Here is an 18,216-nt window from a genome sequence, read left to right on the forward strand (position 1 = left end):
CTATTGCCAGTTCTGTTCATACCTTCTCATATACTCTTAGGGCAGTGTGCCACAAGAAAATTGCATTAGATGATCTAGAAGTTCTAGTGTTTTCTTGGAGACCCTCCATAAAATCACTGTTAATCACTGTTCTCATCAATGATGCCTGTTGGTTTCCTTAACTTTCCTCCAAGTCACGTGTACAACTACTGCACGAGTGTTCACCAGTCGAACCAAGCTCGAGGGGCTGGCGTCCCTCCTTCTAAATCGAAAAAGGGGCAGACTCCTGGCGGAGCTCAATTTGTTGGCTTGGAATTATACAAAAGGCTTAAAGAATTTTTGAAGAATTACTTGACAAATCTTCTTAAGGTAAGATGTTTTACATATGTACTGAACATTTATAATAGAATGTTGTAGTAAAATCATGATTTCAATTTCAGTGCTAAATCTTTCGCTGTCCTTCGTTCATTGTTTTCATCGCTGACGTGTGCAGGAGGATGTTTTGCTGTGGCTTTTATAGTCTTTTGCCTGTAAGAAAACCTTCAGAAGCCGTATTCTGGTTTTTAATTTGTTAAATCAGAAATTTTTGATAGCCTTACACTATAGTAGTATAGTTTCCTCAAATTACTACCCATTTTGTGATTGGGTTGTTAGAAATTGATGAACCTTTTGACTTAAAGCACGTGGTCATGACTTCATACTACCTACGTTGTATTTTGAACTCAGATGTACTGTTCTGAATCAAAATGAATCAGTGATTGTAAAGTTACCCAGCCTTTGGTAGTCACACCTTTGCAGTGTGGTCTTGCCTTTTCCACGTGGTCGTGTAGTCTATTTCAGAATGACGATGAAACTGTGCCCCTGGTTAGGATGGGTTTCCCTAGGACACCCCTTGCCTTCAAATGTGGGTTCCTCCTGCTCTGAATCTGAGCCTTTCGCTTGGGCAGGATGGAGTTTTTCTCCTTTGTCTTCTGCCTTTTTCTTCTCAGTCTCCACCCTCTGGAACAAAGGCAGTGTGATGCGTTCCATCCAGCCCCAGGACGGGCAGGCGCCTCCTGCACCTGGGGCCACACATATTAAATAGAGTGCGTGAAGACATCTGTACGTGAAGACATCAGTACTTGCCACGCTGGGAAATTTGCACTCTGGATATAGTTTAAAGATTTCTGATTTACAGATAACAGGCAAACTTTTCAGCATGCTCCAAAATTGTTTTTCTTAATAGACTTTACAAGCTAATTGGAAACTTAAACATGATTCTAATAGACTATAGTCGATGGCGGTGGTGGTGACCAAGATAGTCCCAGAGCAGTGTGTTTACGATATCTTGCGGAAGCCACTGTGTCCTTATTTTTATTCACAACGTTTTGTAAAATGAACACGGGAATTCTTTAAGTAAGGAACTTAAAGTAAGGAATCCTGCGTTGTGTGTGTAAAAGTACTGATAACTATGCTGTGAGAGAGATTTTTGTGTTTTAAAAAAGGTCATACACACTGTCATCCAGAAGAGCTTAGCTTTACGTTCCGTAGTTCGTTTCTTATTATTGAAATTTAAATGAGCAACAATTTGGTTGTATCACGATATGGTCAGGTTTCCATATGGCTGGTTGGATTGCTTGGACCGCACATTTAGGGAGCTTTTCCACAGTGAAAACACACGCTAGGGGGTTCCTGGGCTCCCAGGCCCGTGGTTCACAGAACTCCCGCCATCCAGTTTCACCCTTACTGCTTACCTGCTGCAGCGTATTTCAGAGGCGCTGCAGTTAAATGCTCAGTTTTTGGAGGCTAACACTTACTCTGGAGATTCATTAATACCTAAGAAAAAAATTTCAAGTTAGTTCAGTTCAAATAAAAATGTGTGGTTTAACTTGGGGAAATCTCAGTAAAAATAATTTTGGTTAATGTACATTTTCCTCATGAGGTCTTGTTAAAAAAGAAATACTGTACCATTACACTTACTTTTAGAAAAATGTAACATTGCCACAAAAAGCTTTACCTTTTTATAATGTTTAAGTAAATATAATGCAGAAGGAAGATGAATTAAAAGATAAATGGTGTTGGCCTCATGGTCTAAATTGTTAATAGGACATGTAATTTTTTTATCAGAGAGAAAATATCCAAAAGACAATTTTCGAGGTAAATTCCTTATTTGTTAACAAAAAGTGATTACCTTCATACTCAAAAAGTTCAGGGTTCTTTTTATGGGTATATATTCATATTTCATACCATGGGGAAAGTTCCAATTTGAGATGAAAGAATTTTTATTAAAATGCTCTCTCTAGTCTAATTCTCATGAGCTATGTTCTTGGAAGAATTTGTATTAATGAGATATTTTTGTATACAGAATAATTGAAAGAACCCATCTAAAACCATGTACATCAGTGTGTTTCAATGCAATAGATGTTAGTGAACGTTCATCTTTCTTGTGTGACAAATGAGTCATTCTAAAGCTTCGGTTACCTTGCTTTTAGGATGGAGAAGACTTGATGGATGAGAGTGTACTGAAGTTCTACACTCAGCAGTGGGAGGATTACCGATTTTCCAGCAAAGTGCTGAATGGAATATGCGCCTACCTCAATAGACATTGGGTTCGCCGTGAATGTGATGAGGGACGCAAAGGCATCTATGAAATCTACTCTGTAAGATTTCCTCAAATACATTCCAAATGCCTGTTTTCTTAGTGATGCCGCAGCTTTTCAGACAAGGGATCTAGGCAAATACGAAGCGATTTTCAAACTAGTAGGTTCATTTTACCTTTGTTCTAATTTATCAGTAAATGACCCTTGAAATAATTTATGGCAAGAAACGAGAGGGTGAGTAAATCGGAGTTCTACAATACAACCTGTACACTTATGCATTCTTACATCAAGCTCCTCCTCTGACTGACCAGCCAACCTTCAGGTTTCTCTGGGAACTGCCCCAGTTGTGGCTCTGAGAGCCCGAGTCCTAGCAGCCCGAGTCATGCCCTTCCCTGAGACTCAGGCTTCAGTGACCCACCCTCACAGTCTCCTGTGGTCTGGGAAACCGCTTCAGGGGGACGCACCCCTCTCACTTTACAAAGTAATATGTAATGGTATTTACAGAGTTTAAAATTAAGGGGGTTTTAATACAGACCGCATGAAAATAAATTTTGAAGAGGCAAAGTTGGAGGTGTTGAATCACCTTCGTTAATATGCTCCTTCAGTCAAGGAGCCTTTCCTAGGCCCACTGGTTTCTAAGTGTGGACCCCAGAGCTGCAGCATTGTCTCCACGTGGGAACTTGTTAGACGTGCACATTATTGGGCCTCAGCCTACATTTCTCTTAATTAGAACGTCTGCAGGTCGGGCCCAGCAACCTGTGTTAGCAAACTCTCCGATACAGTCAGGTTTGAGAGCCTGTTGTAAAGCAAGCTGGGGAGGACTCAGCAGAGTGGTCTGTGCTGGTGACAGGCTGTCGGACACACAGACTGAACCAGTGGCGGCAAATGTCCAGCTCTGCAGGATGAGCTTCTCTATATCCACAGTGTTGTTATCATAACAGTACTTTGTTGCTTTACTCTAGACAAATTAATTGAAGGAAAAACATAAAGTGTATCACAGACGCGAGACGCATTTTTATCGTTCATACTCATACAGCTCAATCTCTGTACCAAACAGTTACTGCTGCTTAATGGTACTTCGTGGTTATGTGGTTTTAACAAAACTTTCTAGGTTTATTCTGATTTGAGCTTTTTGTACTTCTCCTTTTCTCTTCCACTTACAAACGCTTTTTTGGGGACTGACAGTTAGTTGTCAGTGTAGGAATCACCAGGATTTGGGTCAATTTCCTCTTAGAAGCCTGCTTGACCTGAAATACCACATACACCCTCGAACAACATCAGAGTCCTAAAAATCCAATTTTCTTAACCTTTTCTCTACTATAGTCAATAACTGGTAAAGAAAATATGAAAAAGTACAAGTCTACTTTATAGAGTATTTTTTTTAAAGAGTCATATTAGGACTGTAGAAGGCTGTCTTAATTTAGAAAAAAATGTTTGGAAAAAAGTTACTTTTAAAGGTGTCGTGTCTTTACTACAAGTTCACGTCCATGGCATTGCATTCTCCCTCCTGCATTAGAGGCTGACTATGTGTTGTTGCTGCTTTATTAAAAATATTTTCTCTTAAATACCACTTTCATGCTCTTCTTTTGAGGGGTGGAGGGAAGAAATACCCTCAGTGAAAGTTCAGTGTATGAGTTAAATTTACATACGTCTTTTCAGAAGTCTGTATCTTACATAAACCCAGTTTTATCTATTACATTTGTGAAAAATAAGACTGCTAGCATTTATGTTTAAATGAGTTTCTCAGCAGTTTGTATTTGAGTGTTAAATTGTTATAAATTTAAATTTTATTTTAACTGAATAATACACCTCTCAACAAACAGTTTAAAAGTCACGTGCAAATTATAAAATTTCTCTTTTGGGGAGCATTTTTATAGTAATTTTCTGACATAACCTCTGTGGAAGTTTAAAAAATTTTTTTAAATGCATCATACACATATTCCCCCAGGAGTATAAGTAAAATGGGAAATTCGAATAACTTACGTACAATAAACCGTGTCAGTTTAACGTGTAGTTTGATGCCTTTACGCTAATACAAATCCATGAAACAAATCTCCAAACCAGGATACAGAACTTGTTAGATTTTTATAGTCTGTTATTTATTTTACTGAATATTAGAAAACTGTGATGATAAATGGAATTACCTTCATTAAATGTGTAAGGTCAAAAATTAATTTGTCCCAGGGAACAATTTTATAGATTGAATCCACTGTTATCCTTTAAGCTGATGTGTACATTCTCTTAAATCCAAATTTTCTTTTTATCTTAATTATTAAAATGTGAGCTGATAAACATCTGTACTTTGATACCTCTTAAAGTTGTTAATTCAAGAGAGTGGCTCTCTGATTTCATTGTAATGATAGAAGAATATTGATAAATATTTCAGGCTATTTCCTATGACTTCAATCTTAGTAAAACATAGTGAAAGTATAGACATTTTATACTTCTCTTTTCTTTTCACCCAGCTGGCGTTGGTGACTTGGAGAGATTGTCTGTTCAGGCCGTTGAATAAACAGGTACCTGCTTGTGTTACTTTCTTTTTAAAATCCCTTAGCTCTTATTTCTTAGCCATTGTCTTCCTCCTTTGGAATGTCTCAGGAGTATCTCTCCTCTTGCATTATTTAATCGATTTAAGCGTTTAAGAGCTGTGTAGTAGTGTGACACATACCGTAGCCTGTAACACACATATCTTCTTCCTATGTCCTTTCTAAAGGTAACAAATGCTGTTCTAAAACTGATTGAAAAGGAAAGAAATGGTGAAACCATCAATACAAGACTGATTAGTGGAGTTGTGCAGTCTTACGGTAAACAATTTTTCTTTATTCGAAATTTTCACATCAAATGTTAGTTACAACAATATTCCACCAGATTTATTTTCAGACACTTTAGTGTTACCAAGAATATTGTTAGTGTTTACAAAGGTACTCATAATTCTCTGTGTGATTCCATTTGCTATCACACATCATAAAACTTGTTTGATCCTTGTACCTAAAGGAAATTTTGATGGAATAGGCATGTGAATTATTTTCTTGTCTGACCTTGTACTGAATTACTAGATATATAATATGATATTGTCATTAATAGAGCTGAATTATAATCAGAAACATATCAACTTGAAAAATTAAGATTAAAAAACGAATAATATAATACAATGTTTTAAAAACTTAGGTGGCATTGTATTTCTTTAAAAGTTTAAAATTAGTCACTTTTATTCTCTTTATGTTTTTAGGAAACATAAAAGTTTTCTAAATAAACTTCCTGATAACTTTGAAACAGGCCTGGCCATGGGTCAGAATTAGTTGGTTTTGTATGTCGTGGATTTGGTTCCGTTTTATGGAAACAGTATATTGTTTCACACTTACCTGTTAGGCGTTACTTCAACTGGATGCTACACCTAAGCATGTTCTGTAAAATCCAACGAAAAATAGGGTAATTGAAATATAGTTCCTATTTCTTTCTAGTGGAATTGGGGCTGAATGAAGACGATGCATTTGCCAAGGGCCCTACGTTAACCGTGTATAAAGAATCCTTTGAGTCTCAGTTTTTGGCTGACACAGAGAGATTTTACACCAGAGAGAGTACTGAATTCCTGCAGCAGAACCCAGTTACTGAATATATGAAAAAGGTAAGCTTCAATATGGTACTTAGAGTGGACTTCAGTGAAAAGTTACTGCTGTTCAAAGGAGTTATTCTCTTTCGCATATGCAGCTTTCTTCGAAGTCATTTCGTGGGCCGTGTTACCGTCTAGTGTCTGTAGCAGGGACAAGGGCTTCTGAGTCGCCAAAGAGCTTTTATGACTCAATTTGATAATCATGACTCTTCCCCTTACTGTTCTAAGGATACAGCTGTAAGAACGGTATGACTTCTGCGTTTTGAACTCTCTCTCGTAGAATGTATCTCTACTTCTAGTGGGAGCCACAGTCTCACCATGTCAAGGAGAAAATACATTTTTTACAAATAGTCTTAGATGTGCAGACTTCAAGCTTTGTTTCTTTGCTGCTAAAATACCCCCTAACAATCTGTAACACAGCCTTCCAGTTTGCGTTAGAGGAAAGGTGCTTCTGAAATGATGGGATCTAACTCCTCGTGTAGGAGAAGATCCTGGATGGGTCTGGTGAATCTCTTTCCGTGCTAAGTGGTATTATAATGAAGTTCCACTATAAACATTATTTGTTCTGTCTTGGGAATCCGTATCCTAGACTTATGCCCTGAGGAATGGCCTAGGTCAGGAGTCAGCAAACTCTCTGAAGGGCCACATAGTAAATGTTTTAGATTTTGCGATGTGCGGTCTCCATTGCGACTGCTGCCCTGCCACTGGGGTGCCAGTGCGCCATAGCAACGTGTAAACAAGGGAGTGTGGCCACCTTCTGATAAAACGTCACTTACAGGCAGGGTTTGGCCCCTGGGCCGTATTGTTTGCTGACCCCTGACCGAGATGAGCACAATTTCCAGGGAGTCTGGGGCCGACTGTCCCAGACCCCCGACTGTCTGAGATCTGCTCTCTTCACCTGGAGAGCAGATGCAATACACAGTCACTGTTTGCATGTGCCCAGAAACAGAGTTCATAAGTCAACCTAGGAAGACAGCAGCCCCGCCTCGAGTCGTCAAGTGCTGCCTGACTGGCTTGTGCTGAGCTGAGTGTATTTTCCCCTGGGAGCAGGTAGTGATGATAAGAGGGTCTGAGAAGTTTGAAGTCGAAAGTCCTTGACAAACTAATTTCTGATACCTCACAATTTTTCAGACGTTTTATACTTAGAATAGTAATAATTCTTTGTGTATATTTATGGGTTAAATTAACTTTTGTATCCCGACCTGGAATTAACCAATAACCAGCTCATTCAGAGTTTCAAACAGCTGCCCGACAAATGAACATATTCTGTGTTGAATCTTCGCACTGCCTGTTACTTCATTTTAGTCTGGCAGTGTAGTTTTCATAAATACATCTTTTACTATATATGGTGAGTCTTTCAAAGCAGTCTATGTTTTAAAAGTGGGGGTCTTTTATGTGTTGAGGTGTACGTCGGCGGTGGCCGTGCGATCCTGTTCTTTTCAAGGACTTGAGTGAACTACAGTCCAGTCCGTTATCCACATCGAGGAGAGTGCACTCTGGTGTCATAGGAATCAGCCTGTTAGGTCAGGGCCACACACGCTCTCCCACAGCAGGGCAGTCTGGTTTTCAAATCAGGCACGACACCCAACAGCAAGTTGAAGAGCAAAGATTTCGGATGGCCTGGATGCTTCCAGCGTGAGCCCTGCTGTCAAGGAAGCAGCGTGCTTCCTGCTTCCTGGTTCTCTTAGAGGGGGCTTCTTTCTGGAGGGGGGTTAAAGGCTTGGGCCAAGTCCAGTTGGATCTCACCAGACACGACTTCTCTCACATTCTGGGAGTCCTTACGCAGAGCGTTGGAATTAACCACGCGAACAATTCTGCTCTTCCCTCCTTATAGCCTTGCACCTGAAAACTGTTTAGAATGCCCCACGTCCCCATTTACTAGAGGGTTGTCCCTACCTGTTCTCAGCTTCCTCATCTGTAAAATGGGAATAATGAGTAATGACAAATACATATTTTACATGTATATGTTCTGTTTGGTGCTTGGTAAAGATGAAAGCATCACACACACACATTTTGAGACCCTCCAGTATATGCAAAACCACAGGACTAAAGGTTGCACATTTCACTCAGTAACTTAAGGAGAAATCATATTCATATCAAAATGTTCTATCAGGAAATAGAATGCAAAACTCATCAACAGTAGTGAGATAAAGCATGAACACCCAGAAATACGTATTGTGCCTTCAGCAGCCAGCTTGGGCGAGCTGTGCGGAGTCCCTGGGGGCCTGGGTTCCCTTTTCTGTATTTGAGTGGAAACATGTAAGAATCCTGGGCTTCTCTCGCTCAGGATGGTATGATGAGTGAACACGCCTAAGCCACACCAGTGTTTCGACATATCTTACTGTCTCGTGTAATGGAGATTAATCTCAGCTATAAAACGTTTGAATGACTATTCTGGGTTTCTAGAGTCATAAAGCAAAACTTTAAAAATACCTTCATTTAATTTGCTTCCCTTTTTTGATCTGTTGTATTTTTTGTTTTGTCTTTCACTTTGTTTTTTTACTACAAAATGATCCTGATAGAATTAGTAGGGACAGACAGTCTTTAATAATTTTATTGAGTCATTTTGAATTTGATCTTGGTGTTCTAATATGCCAAGTACAGTGATGATCAAGAGTGTGACTTTGAACCAACAAAGAATCCCGAAGCCTAATAACACAACACCTAGGGCCTTGGTTTCTTATATATAAAATAAGTGATTAATGAGGTCTCTCTAGACTTGAATGTTTTTGTAATCACTAGAATGCTACTATTTGTACAAGAGATGGAAAGCCAGTGCCCCTCAGAGAGTGTAACAGCCTTGTCTGGGAAGGGGTAAAAGTGTGATGCAGGGGAATGCAGAGTTTTAAGAGAGATAAGTTTTTGCTGCCCAAGCTGGTTATGTTCTTATGGGAAACAGATATAATGTAAAACAAAAAAAATGTTGTGCTTTTGGGTGTGCATGTCCTGTATTTCATCAGCTTTGGCTCTTGAGGTATTGGGCTTAATGAAACATTAGACATGAAGCAGCAGGTTCTTAGACCTGCTGAGTTCTTTCTAAGTTAAAGCACGTAAACAGTTCATTGTTCTTAAAAATAATTTTGTAATCAGACAAAAATACACATTAACTGTAGACTTTTTGCAAAATACAAATAACATAAACCTGTAAGCTTGGGACACTAAGTATGTATACTGAACCAAATTGGAATAACCCTATAGGCTTTTTTGTAACCTGTTTTTTTCACTAGTGATTTGTTATATTAACATTTTTATTTATTTTGCTGAAAATAGTATTCCATTAACCAAAGATGCTATAATTTAGTTATCTCTTACTGGAAACATCAAGTTTTTTATATTTCTTCATATGGAAATTGTCTCTTCCTTTTCCTTTCCCACGTTTTTATTTGGATATTGATTTTTTTTTTCACAAATCATATATTAAGGATGTTCACCTTTGTTTTGACACATACTGTTTTCCAGGTTTATTTTATTGTTCACAATTAACTCATTATTTAGAATATATAAGGTTCTAACTTGTGTAGTTTAAACAATTATCTCATTGTTATTAATTCCTGACAGTTTCCAGTCCTGCCTTGTCGTTTTTTTTTTATTTTATGTTTTCTTAGCTCCTGGATGTTTCTTCTTCCAGATGAATTTTTCCAGATTTCTCTAAAATTACATCAAATTTAAAAATCATTTTGGAGAGTGTTGGCATTTTTATAACACAAAATACAGTTTTTGTCTCTCTTTTCAGATAATCTGAATATCAGATTATCGTTGAAGTTTCTGTTTTGCATTGATCATTTAGTGGTTCCTTGGTGATACTTTACACCACATATATTTCTTGCTATGATGTATCGTAAACTATGGCTTTTATTGATTTTGCTGCTCTGTTAAATTGTATCTTTGTTTTCTTTTTTGAAGGGAAATGTAAGAAATTGAGATGCATAAGTAATCCAGTAGATACCAGAGGTATATAGTTAGTGATTGGCAAGAGATTAGCCATAAAAAGTCTTTTTAAAATCTACTTACTAGTAATTGTTTCCATGTGGTCATTGCAGGGATTATATTTATGTGACTGATTTCAAGTAGCTTTCAGTCAAATGTCGTGGTTCTGGTGTTCTGCATATAGGAGGGGGTCACCAGGTATCTCAGGATCCGATAGCGGTATTACCCACAATGGTGAAAAACCACATATCTAAAGGAAGAAAACTTATAATTATAACCTTATTAAGTCATTTAAAAGCAGTTTGAATGGGAAATACGTATTGTAGAAAAAAATGGAACTCATCAGTGCCCGCTTAAATATGCTTGGCATTCACCCTAAAATCAGACAGTCCCTACCCCTGTTTTCTTGAATCATATGTGATTGGAGCAGGTTTGTGAGTTTAATTTGTCATTTTTCGTGTAACAGTTCTTTAAACATGAACTCAAACCGCTCACTTGAATTAATTCCTCCAGGCAGAGGCCCGCCTGCTCGAGGAACAGCGAAGAGTGCAGGTTTATCTTCACGAAAGCACCCAGGACGAACTAGCAAGGAAGTGTGAGCAAGTGCTCATCGAGAAGCATTTGGAAATCTTCCACACAGAATTTCAGAACTTACTGGATGCTGACAAAAATGAAGGTGAGCCAATAAGACTCACAACCTGTAGACACTTATTATGATCTGCAGTTTTGAACTTGAAGTTCTTGACTCAAGAGTTACCGGCATCACCAATATCGCTCATGTTTTGAAAGATGAATGTGTGATTGTCTGCCTTGTGTAGTGATTTCAGACCTCTGTGTTTGGGGTGTGGCTTTGAGAGAAGAGCACCTTTTCAGTTTAATACGAAATACAGCTTGTTCCATGACTGGAGCGTTACTAATACTACCCCTAATTTTCTTCTTGAATGTTTTTCTTTTGAAAATTCTTCAAGATGAAAAGGCTGTTGTGTATTTTTCTTAACCGTCCCGTGTTTTACTGGGACATGTTGGAAACTCAATAAAATATTGGTATTTGGACTTAGGGTTTTTCTTCTTTGGCCGTCATAAACTAACCACGTGCCATACATACAATAAATGAAAAATTTGGGGGTTCTTTTGTGACTCGTTTGTATAGTTGAGGTGGATGTTTGTATTCTCCTTAAATTTCAGTTTTAAAATAAATACGTGCCTATTATACTGCAGCCATAAATAATATCTCAGTGTTTAGGAAGCATCAGATATTTCCTGATAAAAAGGCTTTTTTCTCTGTTGTGATAGTGGATTCTGATAGTAAGGGGGGAAATAAACATACAATAGTGCAACTTCATTGTTATTTTTAGCTAAATATACATAGACTAAATACAAAATATTTTATCATAATTATGTACTTGGATTATTAAGGTCTGAAAACATGGTCATTTTATTTCAGGGTATCATTCATCTCAATACAAACACATAATTAGTGGAATGGCTATGCAAAGTTTATTTTAGTGCATAAAGGTGGCTTCTCCTTCTTTCAGATTTGGGTCGCATGTATAATCTTGTATCTAGAATCCAAGATGGCCTAGGAGAATTGAAAAAACTGCTGGAGACGCACATTCATAATCAGGGTCTTGCAGCAATCGAAAAGTGTGGAGAAGCTGCTTTAAATGTAAGTACTATTTAACTGAAAATCAGCCAGCCTAACCATTTCCATGCATGAACTACAGATATGCGTTGTGTGTCTGCGTTTACGAATCCGAGTGGTAAGATTTTCACTAGACTCCTGTAGAGAGCCTTGATGTGCCTTTTTAAAGACAGTTCACAAACATCTTTGGTAAATACCTCCAAAAAACTCTTCTGTGCACTTTGTAGGCATTAAGGGTGTCATTTCTTGGTATGTTTTTTCCTTTATATCTTCTCATTATTACATTCCGTACACTGGGAGATTATTCCATAGAAAGAACAGGCTAAAGCCTCCTAGAAGCTTTGCTGTGGCACTCACAGGACTGACCTGAAGATGGCCCTCCAGTTCAAGATCACAGGACTGGTGGCCCTGGAAAGGCCCTGAAATTTATAGCCTTTCCCTCCCACCCACCCCCCGGAGGTACATAGAATATCCCTGCTAGGGTAGCAATAATTCAAGTAGTAATTTTACATAAGAAGTATGACTCTTAACCTCTCTGAGACAGGTAAGTTGTCTTCAGTTTTGTCCCTATTGTGAACTTTAACTTTGATAGTATTTGGGAGAACTAATGGAAGAGAAAGGTTTCTAGAACATAGTTAATGCTGTGACTAAATCAGAGAACTTTTTATCTCTCTGATTTTACCATATTTAATTATTTTTAACAATGCTCTCTTTAATACGTTTTTAAAAGTCTTACGTCCCTGCTGTCTTTGGAAGACTCCTTTTCCAATTTTAATTAGCGGGGTTGCTTGCTGTCTCGTTGCCACATCTATGAATTACTAGAGGGATGAATGTAAACCCCTACCTTGAGGTTTATAAAATAATTAATTTTATATTTGGATGGAAGGGAACTGGTTTAGTTAGTGGGTTTTGTGAAAAAGAGCTCCAGGTTTTAGTGTAAGTTTAAGAATGAAGTCCCAGCATGGGACACATACAGTGTGGTGTGACAGTGGGTGATCGAATGCGACCCCAGGACAATCTGTCGGGACACAAACCCCAGCACCACCGACACTTTAACTGTAACCTTTGGCGAGTTGCTTTTCCTGTCTATGTCAGTTTAGAAGAAATGGAATAATGATAGTGCCCACTGAAGGGTTTTTGTAATACTGGTAAAATGATTATTAAATCAGTGCATGTAAGTGCTCAGCAGTGATGGCCACATTTTTACGATTGTATACAGTTTTGATTGTTAAAAGTCGTTTAAAAATTATCTGTGCATCTTGATGTTTATTTCCAAACTAAATGTTCCTTTTTAAAGGGTTTGCTACACATACACACATGCACACACGTTGTTCAGAAGAGGCCAGCTTGGTGAAGATATTTCTTCAGTAATGTAATGTGTTTTCACAGTTGTTAACTTAAAACTTGAGTTAGCTGTCTGGACAGCAGAGCCAAGTAAAAGACTTAACTTTCCTTGAAATGAGTTAAGTGGTGAGTCTGTTATTTCATCAGCTGGGGATTAGAGTAGTAGATAAATGAAGCAGGTTTTGCTTTTTCATGTACAAGCAAACTGTTACGTGTTAGATAAAAGGTTGGTCCGAGGGTACTTGTTGTAAGTGAATGTAGTTAGATTAAAAATAAATACTATAGATCACTTTTTTCATCTTCACAGAATGATGGAGTATTCTAAATGTCATTTTTCCCAAGCAAGGGCAGGGCCTAGATCGCAGAAATATGCTCTCTGTAATTCTCAGGTACCGTTGTTTTATCTTTAGGGTACAGTCAGCTGCTTGGTTGGCTTGGTCAGTGAGTCTTGAATCTCATGTTTACTTTTTCAGCCAGTTAAAGCAAAAGCCCAGCTTCTAGGTAAAATTCTTTCTCTATTTGTGGAAACTTCATCTGTCAGCAATAAACAGCACAAATAAACTGTATTTACCAGCAGTTATTTTTCACTAGAAATTAAGCTTGTTTGAGTTAGTAAAAAAAAAAAAACAAAAAACTACAATCATACATAATTGTAGGAGGTATTTAATTACTTTGAGAACACAATTTTTAAAGTTTAAAAATTTTGCCCAGTTGAGTCATAGTGTATGAGAATCATTTATAATTAGCATATTAAATCCCACAGAAAGCACTGCTTAAATGATTTTTTAAGAGTTAGAAAGGTTAAGTTATCTAGCCCTCTGATTCCATAAATACCATCAGTTTGGTTAGAAAACAGTTTTACTGCTTAGCCAGTCTGGCCTAGCCTGAAATTATTACAGGTTTCAAATCTGTAGTGTGATTCAAATATTTTATGTGTTAGAAACTTCAAAATTTACTTAACAACTTTCTAAGGCATTTTTTTCATAGTGAAAACAGACTTGAAATTTAAAGGCCTGTGCTAGGGAAATTCCTGGTGGTATCTGTATCTGGCACCTAAACCAGAGCGGCGGTGTCTGAGGGGAATGCCCCTGGGAGAGCCTGAGCTCGGCTGGGCCTGGGACCTGCCCGGCCACCCAGGCCACCCAGGCCCGGCCGCACTCCCGCACTGCAGGCCGGGCTCAGGGCTCCTCTCAGAGAACCGGCGTCTCGGCTGAGGGATACGGAAGCAGGTCAGTGTGGGTCCATCCCGCCCGCGGTCATGTGAGATGCCAGCACGTCTGGCAGTTCTCTCCAGAGGAGAACCTCGTGATGAGGTCATTGCTGCCTAACTGCTGTGCTGCAGCGTAAGTTAGCATAGCCCTGGGTACCAGTAGGACTTCGGGAACCTTGTGCATAAACATTCAAGGATGGATTCACAACTGGTTTAGAGCTGAACAAAGGATCAGATAAGTCACTTTCTGATAGGCGAGTTTGTTTCATAGGCTAGTTACCCCAGGTGTGATTTCTGGACTGAGGAGAAAGTGGGGTGCACTAAATCTCTTTTGGAAGTCAAACATTGGAAAGATCTTGTGTGCCTGCGTGGTTGGGCCGGAGCATTGGCAGCGTAGTGACCGTTTTGTAGGAAAACGAGCTGTATTGACACGTAAGAGGAGGATGGCCCCCGCCCCATGGGTCTCCTAGGGGCATCTCTGAAAGCAGAGCTCACGCCTGCAGGGGCTCCTTTTAAAGACGAGCCCACCGTGTGGCTGGCCCTGCGCTCGCCTCTTGATCCCAAAGCCACCAGCTGCATCGTGCTGTATTACAACTCAGAGAGCCAACAAATGTTACAGGTAAAATGGAAATCACTGTTTTCAGTCATTCGTTCATTCAGGCCCTCGCGGCATTCCTGCAGTGGACTTTGTGTCAAGAAGTCTGAATTGGGGGCCGGCCCGGTGGCGCAGGCGGTTAGAGCTCCATGCTCCTAACTCCGAAGGCTGCCGGTTCGATACCCACATGGGCCAGTGGGCTCTCAACAACCAAAAAAAAAAAAAAAAAAAAAAAAAAGAAGTCTGAATTGAAACGCCTCCCTGTCACCGTGTCTTCCCGTTGAGAGTCTGTGACCTCATCTGGAGGTGACTGTATTGCACGTCCTTTACACGCCCACATCTTCCTCCCTCTGGTCCTTAGCACAGAGGTGGTGGTGGCTGTGGGAATGTACCTCCCTGCCTTCATCCTTGGCTGCGGCAGCCGCAGTCATGGATTGTGTGTGATTTCCTGCTGTCTGAACACTCCTCGGAATCCTCTCCAGGCAGGACCGCCTGTGTCCCCCCTGTGTCCTCTGAGGGCTCAGAGCATAGACTCGCCTTTTCCTGGGCTCTCCAAGCCTTTCTGTCCAGTCCCAAAGCTGCCATCTTCATCTGGTCCCATCGATCCAGCTCCCAAATGGCCTTGCATCTTGCCCATTCATTCCCGTTTGTCTCTCAATGCTTAGCCGTTTAATCCTTCAAAAGTGCTGCCTAAGGCATTAACAATTTTATGCCACATGCATTATTTGTTTTAAAGCAAAATAAAACCTCTTCCCTATGACAATATATTAAATCTCTGGTATTACATTAAATCAAAATCCTCTTCTAATTTGCCCCGATGTTCACGAATCTCATCGTCCAATGAAACTGTTACATGACCATTCCCTCTCCCCAGGCCACACATGTCCTCGTCTGTAGTCGAGCTGCTGTTGCTTGTGATTGCTTGTGACGTAGTCACCTGCCTTCTGTTGCCTGAGGCCAGCGCAACTCCTCCTTCCTCAAAAGAGCTCCCCACTAGCTCTCCCAGCCCTAAGGGACTGCACCTCCATGCTAAACCTTAAGGCATTAAAAAATCTAACACGTGCCATTTTGTGTAGGACTTGTTTCCTGTCACTCCGCTATCGATTGTAAGTCCCCTGAGTAAGGGTGACACCTCATTACAGTTGCACACTCGCTGCAGTTTTAGTGCTAGCGTTGTACACAGGTGTTTATTGAGGATGGTGTTGGTGACGAGGAAGAGACGTCTGCTAGGTGGCCGCCACCTCCTTTCTGGTTACTTCCTCTGTTACCCCATCCTGCTCATCAAAAGGCACTTCCAGAGACACGCCTTGCTGAGCCCCCCAGCTCTCTCTGCTTAGCCACATTCCTGTTTTTCTACCGGTGAAACACCTGTTTCTCTCTCCAAACCCAGCTCAAGTGCCGTTTCTTCCACAAAGCCTTTCCCGATCACCCTTTTGCAATAGTGTCACGTTGGATTATTTCCATGACGTTCATGCTACTTCAGATGTACTTCAGACGTCAGCTGTCTGTAGCTGTCTTCTGCAGGGATGGCTTCGTCCATCTCCCTGCCCTCAGAGCTCAGCCCGATGTGTTGTACAGAATAGTGTCTCGGGACTTAGGCTTTCATTCCCCCCTCATTGTTCCCAGCAGGAACCAGGGCTGTATACACCATACGCAAAGGACAATAGGATAAATGAGATAAGTAGAGGAGCAACATAAGGATAGGAGGTACCAGCGATGCTGAGTGTAAGGTGGCAGCACTCAGCGTGCAGGCGGGAGGTCGGGTGCTCCGGTCGTTAGGGGGGTGTCTCCTGTGCTCCCCGATCCTGGTCAGTGCAGGGAGCTTGCCGGGAGAGGCAAGCAGCTCCATGAGTCCCAGTGGGCACAGGAACCACTGCACTGCCCTCAGGACTGGAGATCCTTCCCCCAGGGGCCCATGGGGAGGACACGGGTGGTGTGGTCAGTCGTCAGCGCTCCACTTACAAGGAAATACGCTGTTGAGTCATGGGACGGCCCTGTGATTCCCATGGCACCGGCTCACAGCAGAATGCCAAAGTAAAGACCAGGAACAGAGCCCAAAATGCAGACTTGTAAGTACTTGCTAATGAATGCTTGGCGATGCCATTGGTTTCATGTTGAATTTTTAATTAACACGATTCTAAGCAGCTGGGGGCTGTTGTGCTTCCCTACAAAGGGAGCTTCGTGAATGACCATAAATCAGGTTATAAAGGAAAGTGTCAGCACTCTGTCTTCAGGGCAGAAATGGCAGCAGCTAAGCACAGAATCCTCCTGGAAACCAAGTCTTGATTTAGTGTTCTCCGTCTGAATGGAGCTGAAATGTAAGCCAACAGTGGGCTTGTGGGTACTTTGATGTCCAGCAGGCTGTTTTCTGACGGGGGTGGGGGGTGCTGGGCTACAGGGATGGACTGGGGAGCAACGTGGTGAAAGGTTATTTGCAGCTTTGAGAGAAACTGCGCTGAGACCGGAGGAGACAGAAGCTCCGGGACCAGCACTGCTGGTGCTCATCAAGGGGGCACTCGAAATGGAATCGGGAAGCTCAGACAGACACTTGTCAGCATAAGACAAAGGCGTGAGTCTAGGACCTTATCAGAATTAGGGGAAAATTCTGTGGTTTGCATTAAGAAGTGGAGCTAGAAACAATCACAGGAGCCTCACTGTGTGTGAACTGACACCAGAATGAGCAGTGGCGTTAGTGCTGGGTGATTCAGGCAGATTTGGGGTTTATTTCTACATCCAAGATTCATTCCCTCTCTCTTCTGGAGTGAAATGCTTAAATGACTTATCCTGAGTTAACCAATCTGTGCATGGTCATGGAAGGGAATATCCACGCAGTGATAAAATTAGCAAGGGGACCTCGCATTTGGAGTCTGACTTGGCTCTTTGGTGAAAGGAGATGGAATACACATGCATAAAATCTAAAGAGTATGAGGAGTGTGGGATGAGAAAAATCCTAGCTGTCGCTGTAGGCTGTCCCTTAAAGCTGGGCGATGGGTTTATGGGGTTGATTTTCCTGTTCTTTTGTATTTTGAGTGTATTTGAAGTATGTCCATGATAAAACATTTTTTTTAAAAAACGAAAGAAATGTACCAGTTTTGATGCAGTGGATGTGGGAAAGGAGAAAGAGGAGGGAGTAAGGAGCTGTTCTGGGACAAAAGAAGCAGTTTTGTACGTAAGTCAGACTAGTTACAAAGGAACGAATATTCACTGACAGTGTAAATTAGTTAAAGCCTATAGCTAAACGTGTGAATTTATTTTCTGTCTTGTCATGGGATGAAAAAAGTGACCATTTTCTTTAAAAGAAAAAGTACACAAGTGTCCATTTTTAGTCTA

General features: G+C 40.6%; 1 protein-coding gene across 6 annotated transcripts in view; it reads left to right on the plus strand.

Moving 5' to 3' along the window:
* The window catches only part of CUL1 (cullin 1), a 77,627-nt gene that overhangs the window by 40,360 nt on the left and 19,051 nt on the right, over positions 1 to 18,216 (plus strand). For all 6 annotated transcript variants that reach the window (XM_081038436.1, XM_081038435.1, XM_081038434.1 and 3 more), the window contains exons 3-9: positions 174 to 348; positions 2,451 to 2,618; positions 5,024 to 5,074; positions 5,272 to 5,362; positions 6,020 to 6,183; positions 10,609 to 10,771; positions 11,631 to 11,761. In XM_081038436.1, coding sequence (XP_080894562.1) covers positions 174 to 348; positions 2,451 to 2,618; positions 5,024 to 5,074; positions 5,272 to 5,362; positions 6,020 to 6,183; positions 10,609 to 10,771; positions 11,631 to 11,761 — 943 coding nt within the window. The remainder of the gene's footprint in view (positions 1 to 173; positions 349 to 2,450; positions 2,619 to 5,023; positions 5,075 to 5,271; positions 5,363 to 6,019; positions 6,184 to 10,608; positions 10,772 to 11,630; positions 11,762 to 18,216) is intronic.

Source organism: Rhinolophus hipposideros (genome assembly GCF_964194185.1).
Source record: "Rhinolophus hipposideros genome assembly, chromosome: 25".
NCBI lineage: Eukaryota > Metazoa > Chordata > Mammalia > Chiroptera > Rhinolophidae > Rhinolophus > Rhinolophus hipposideros.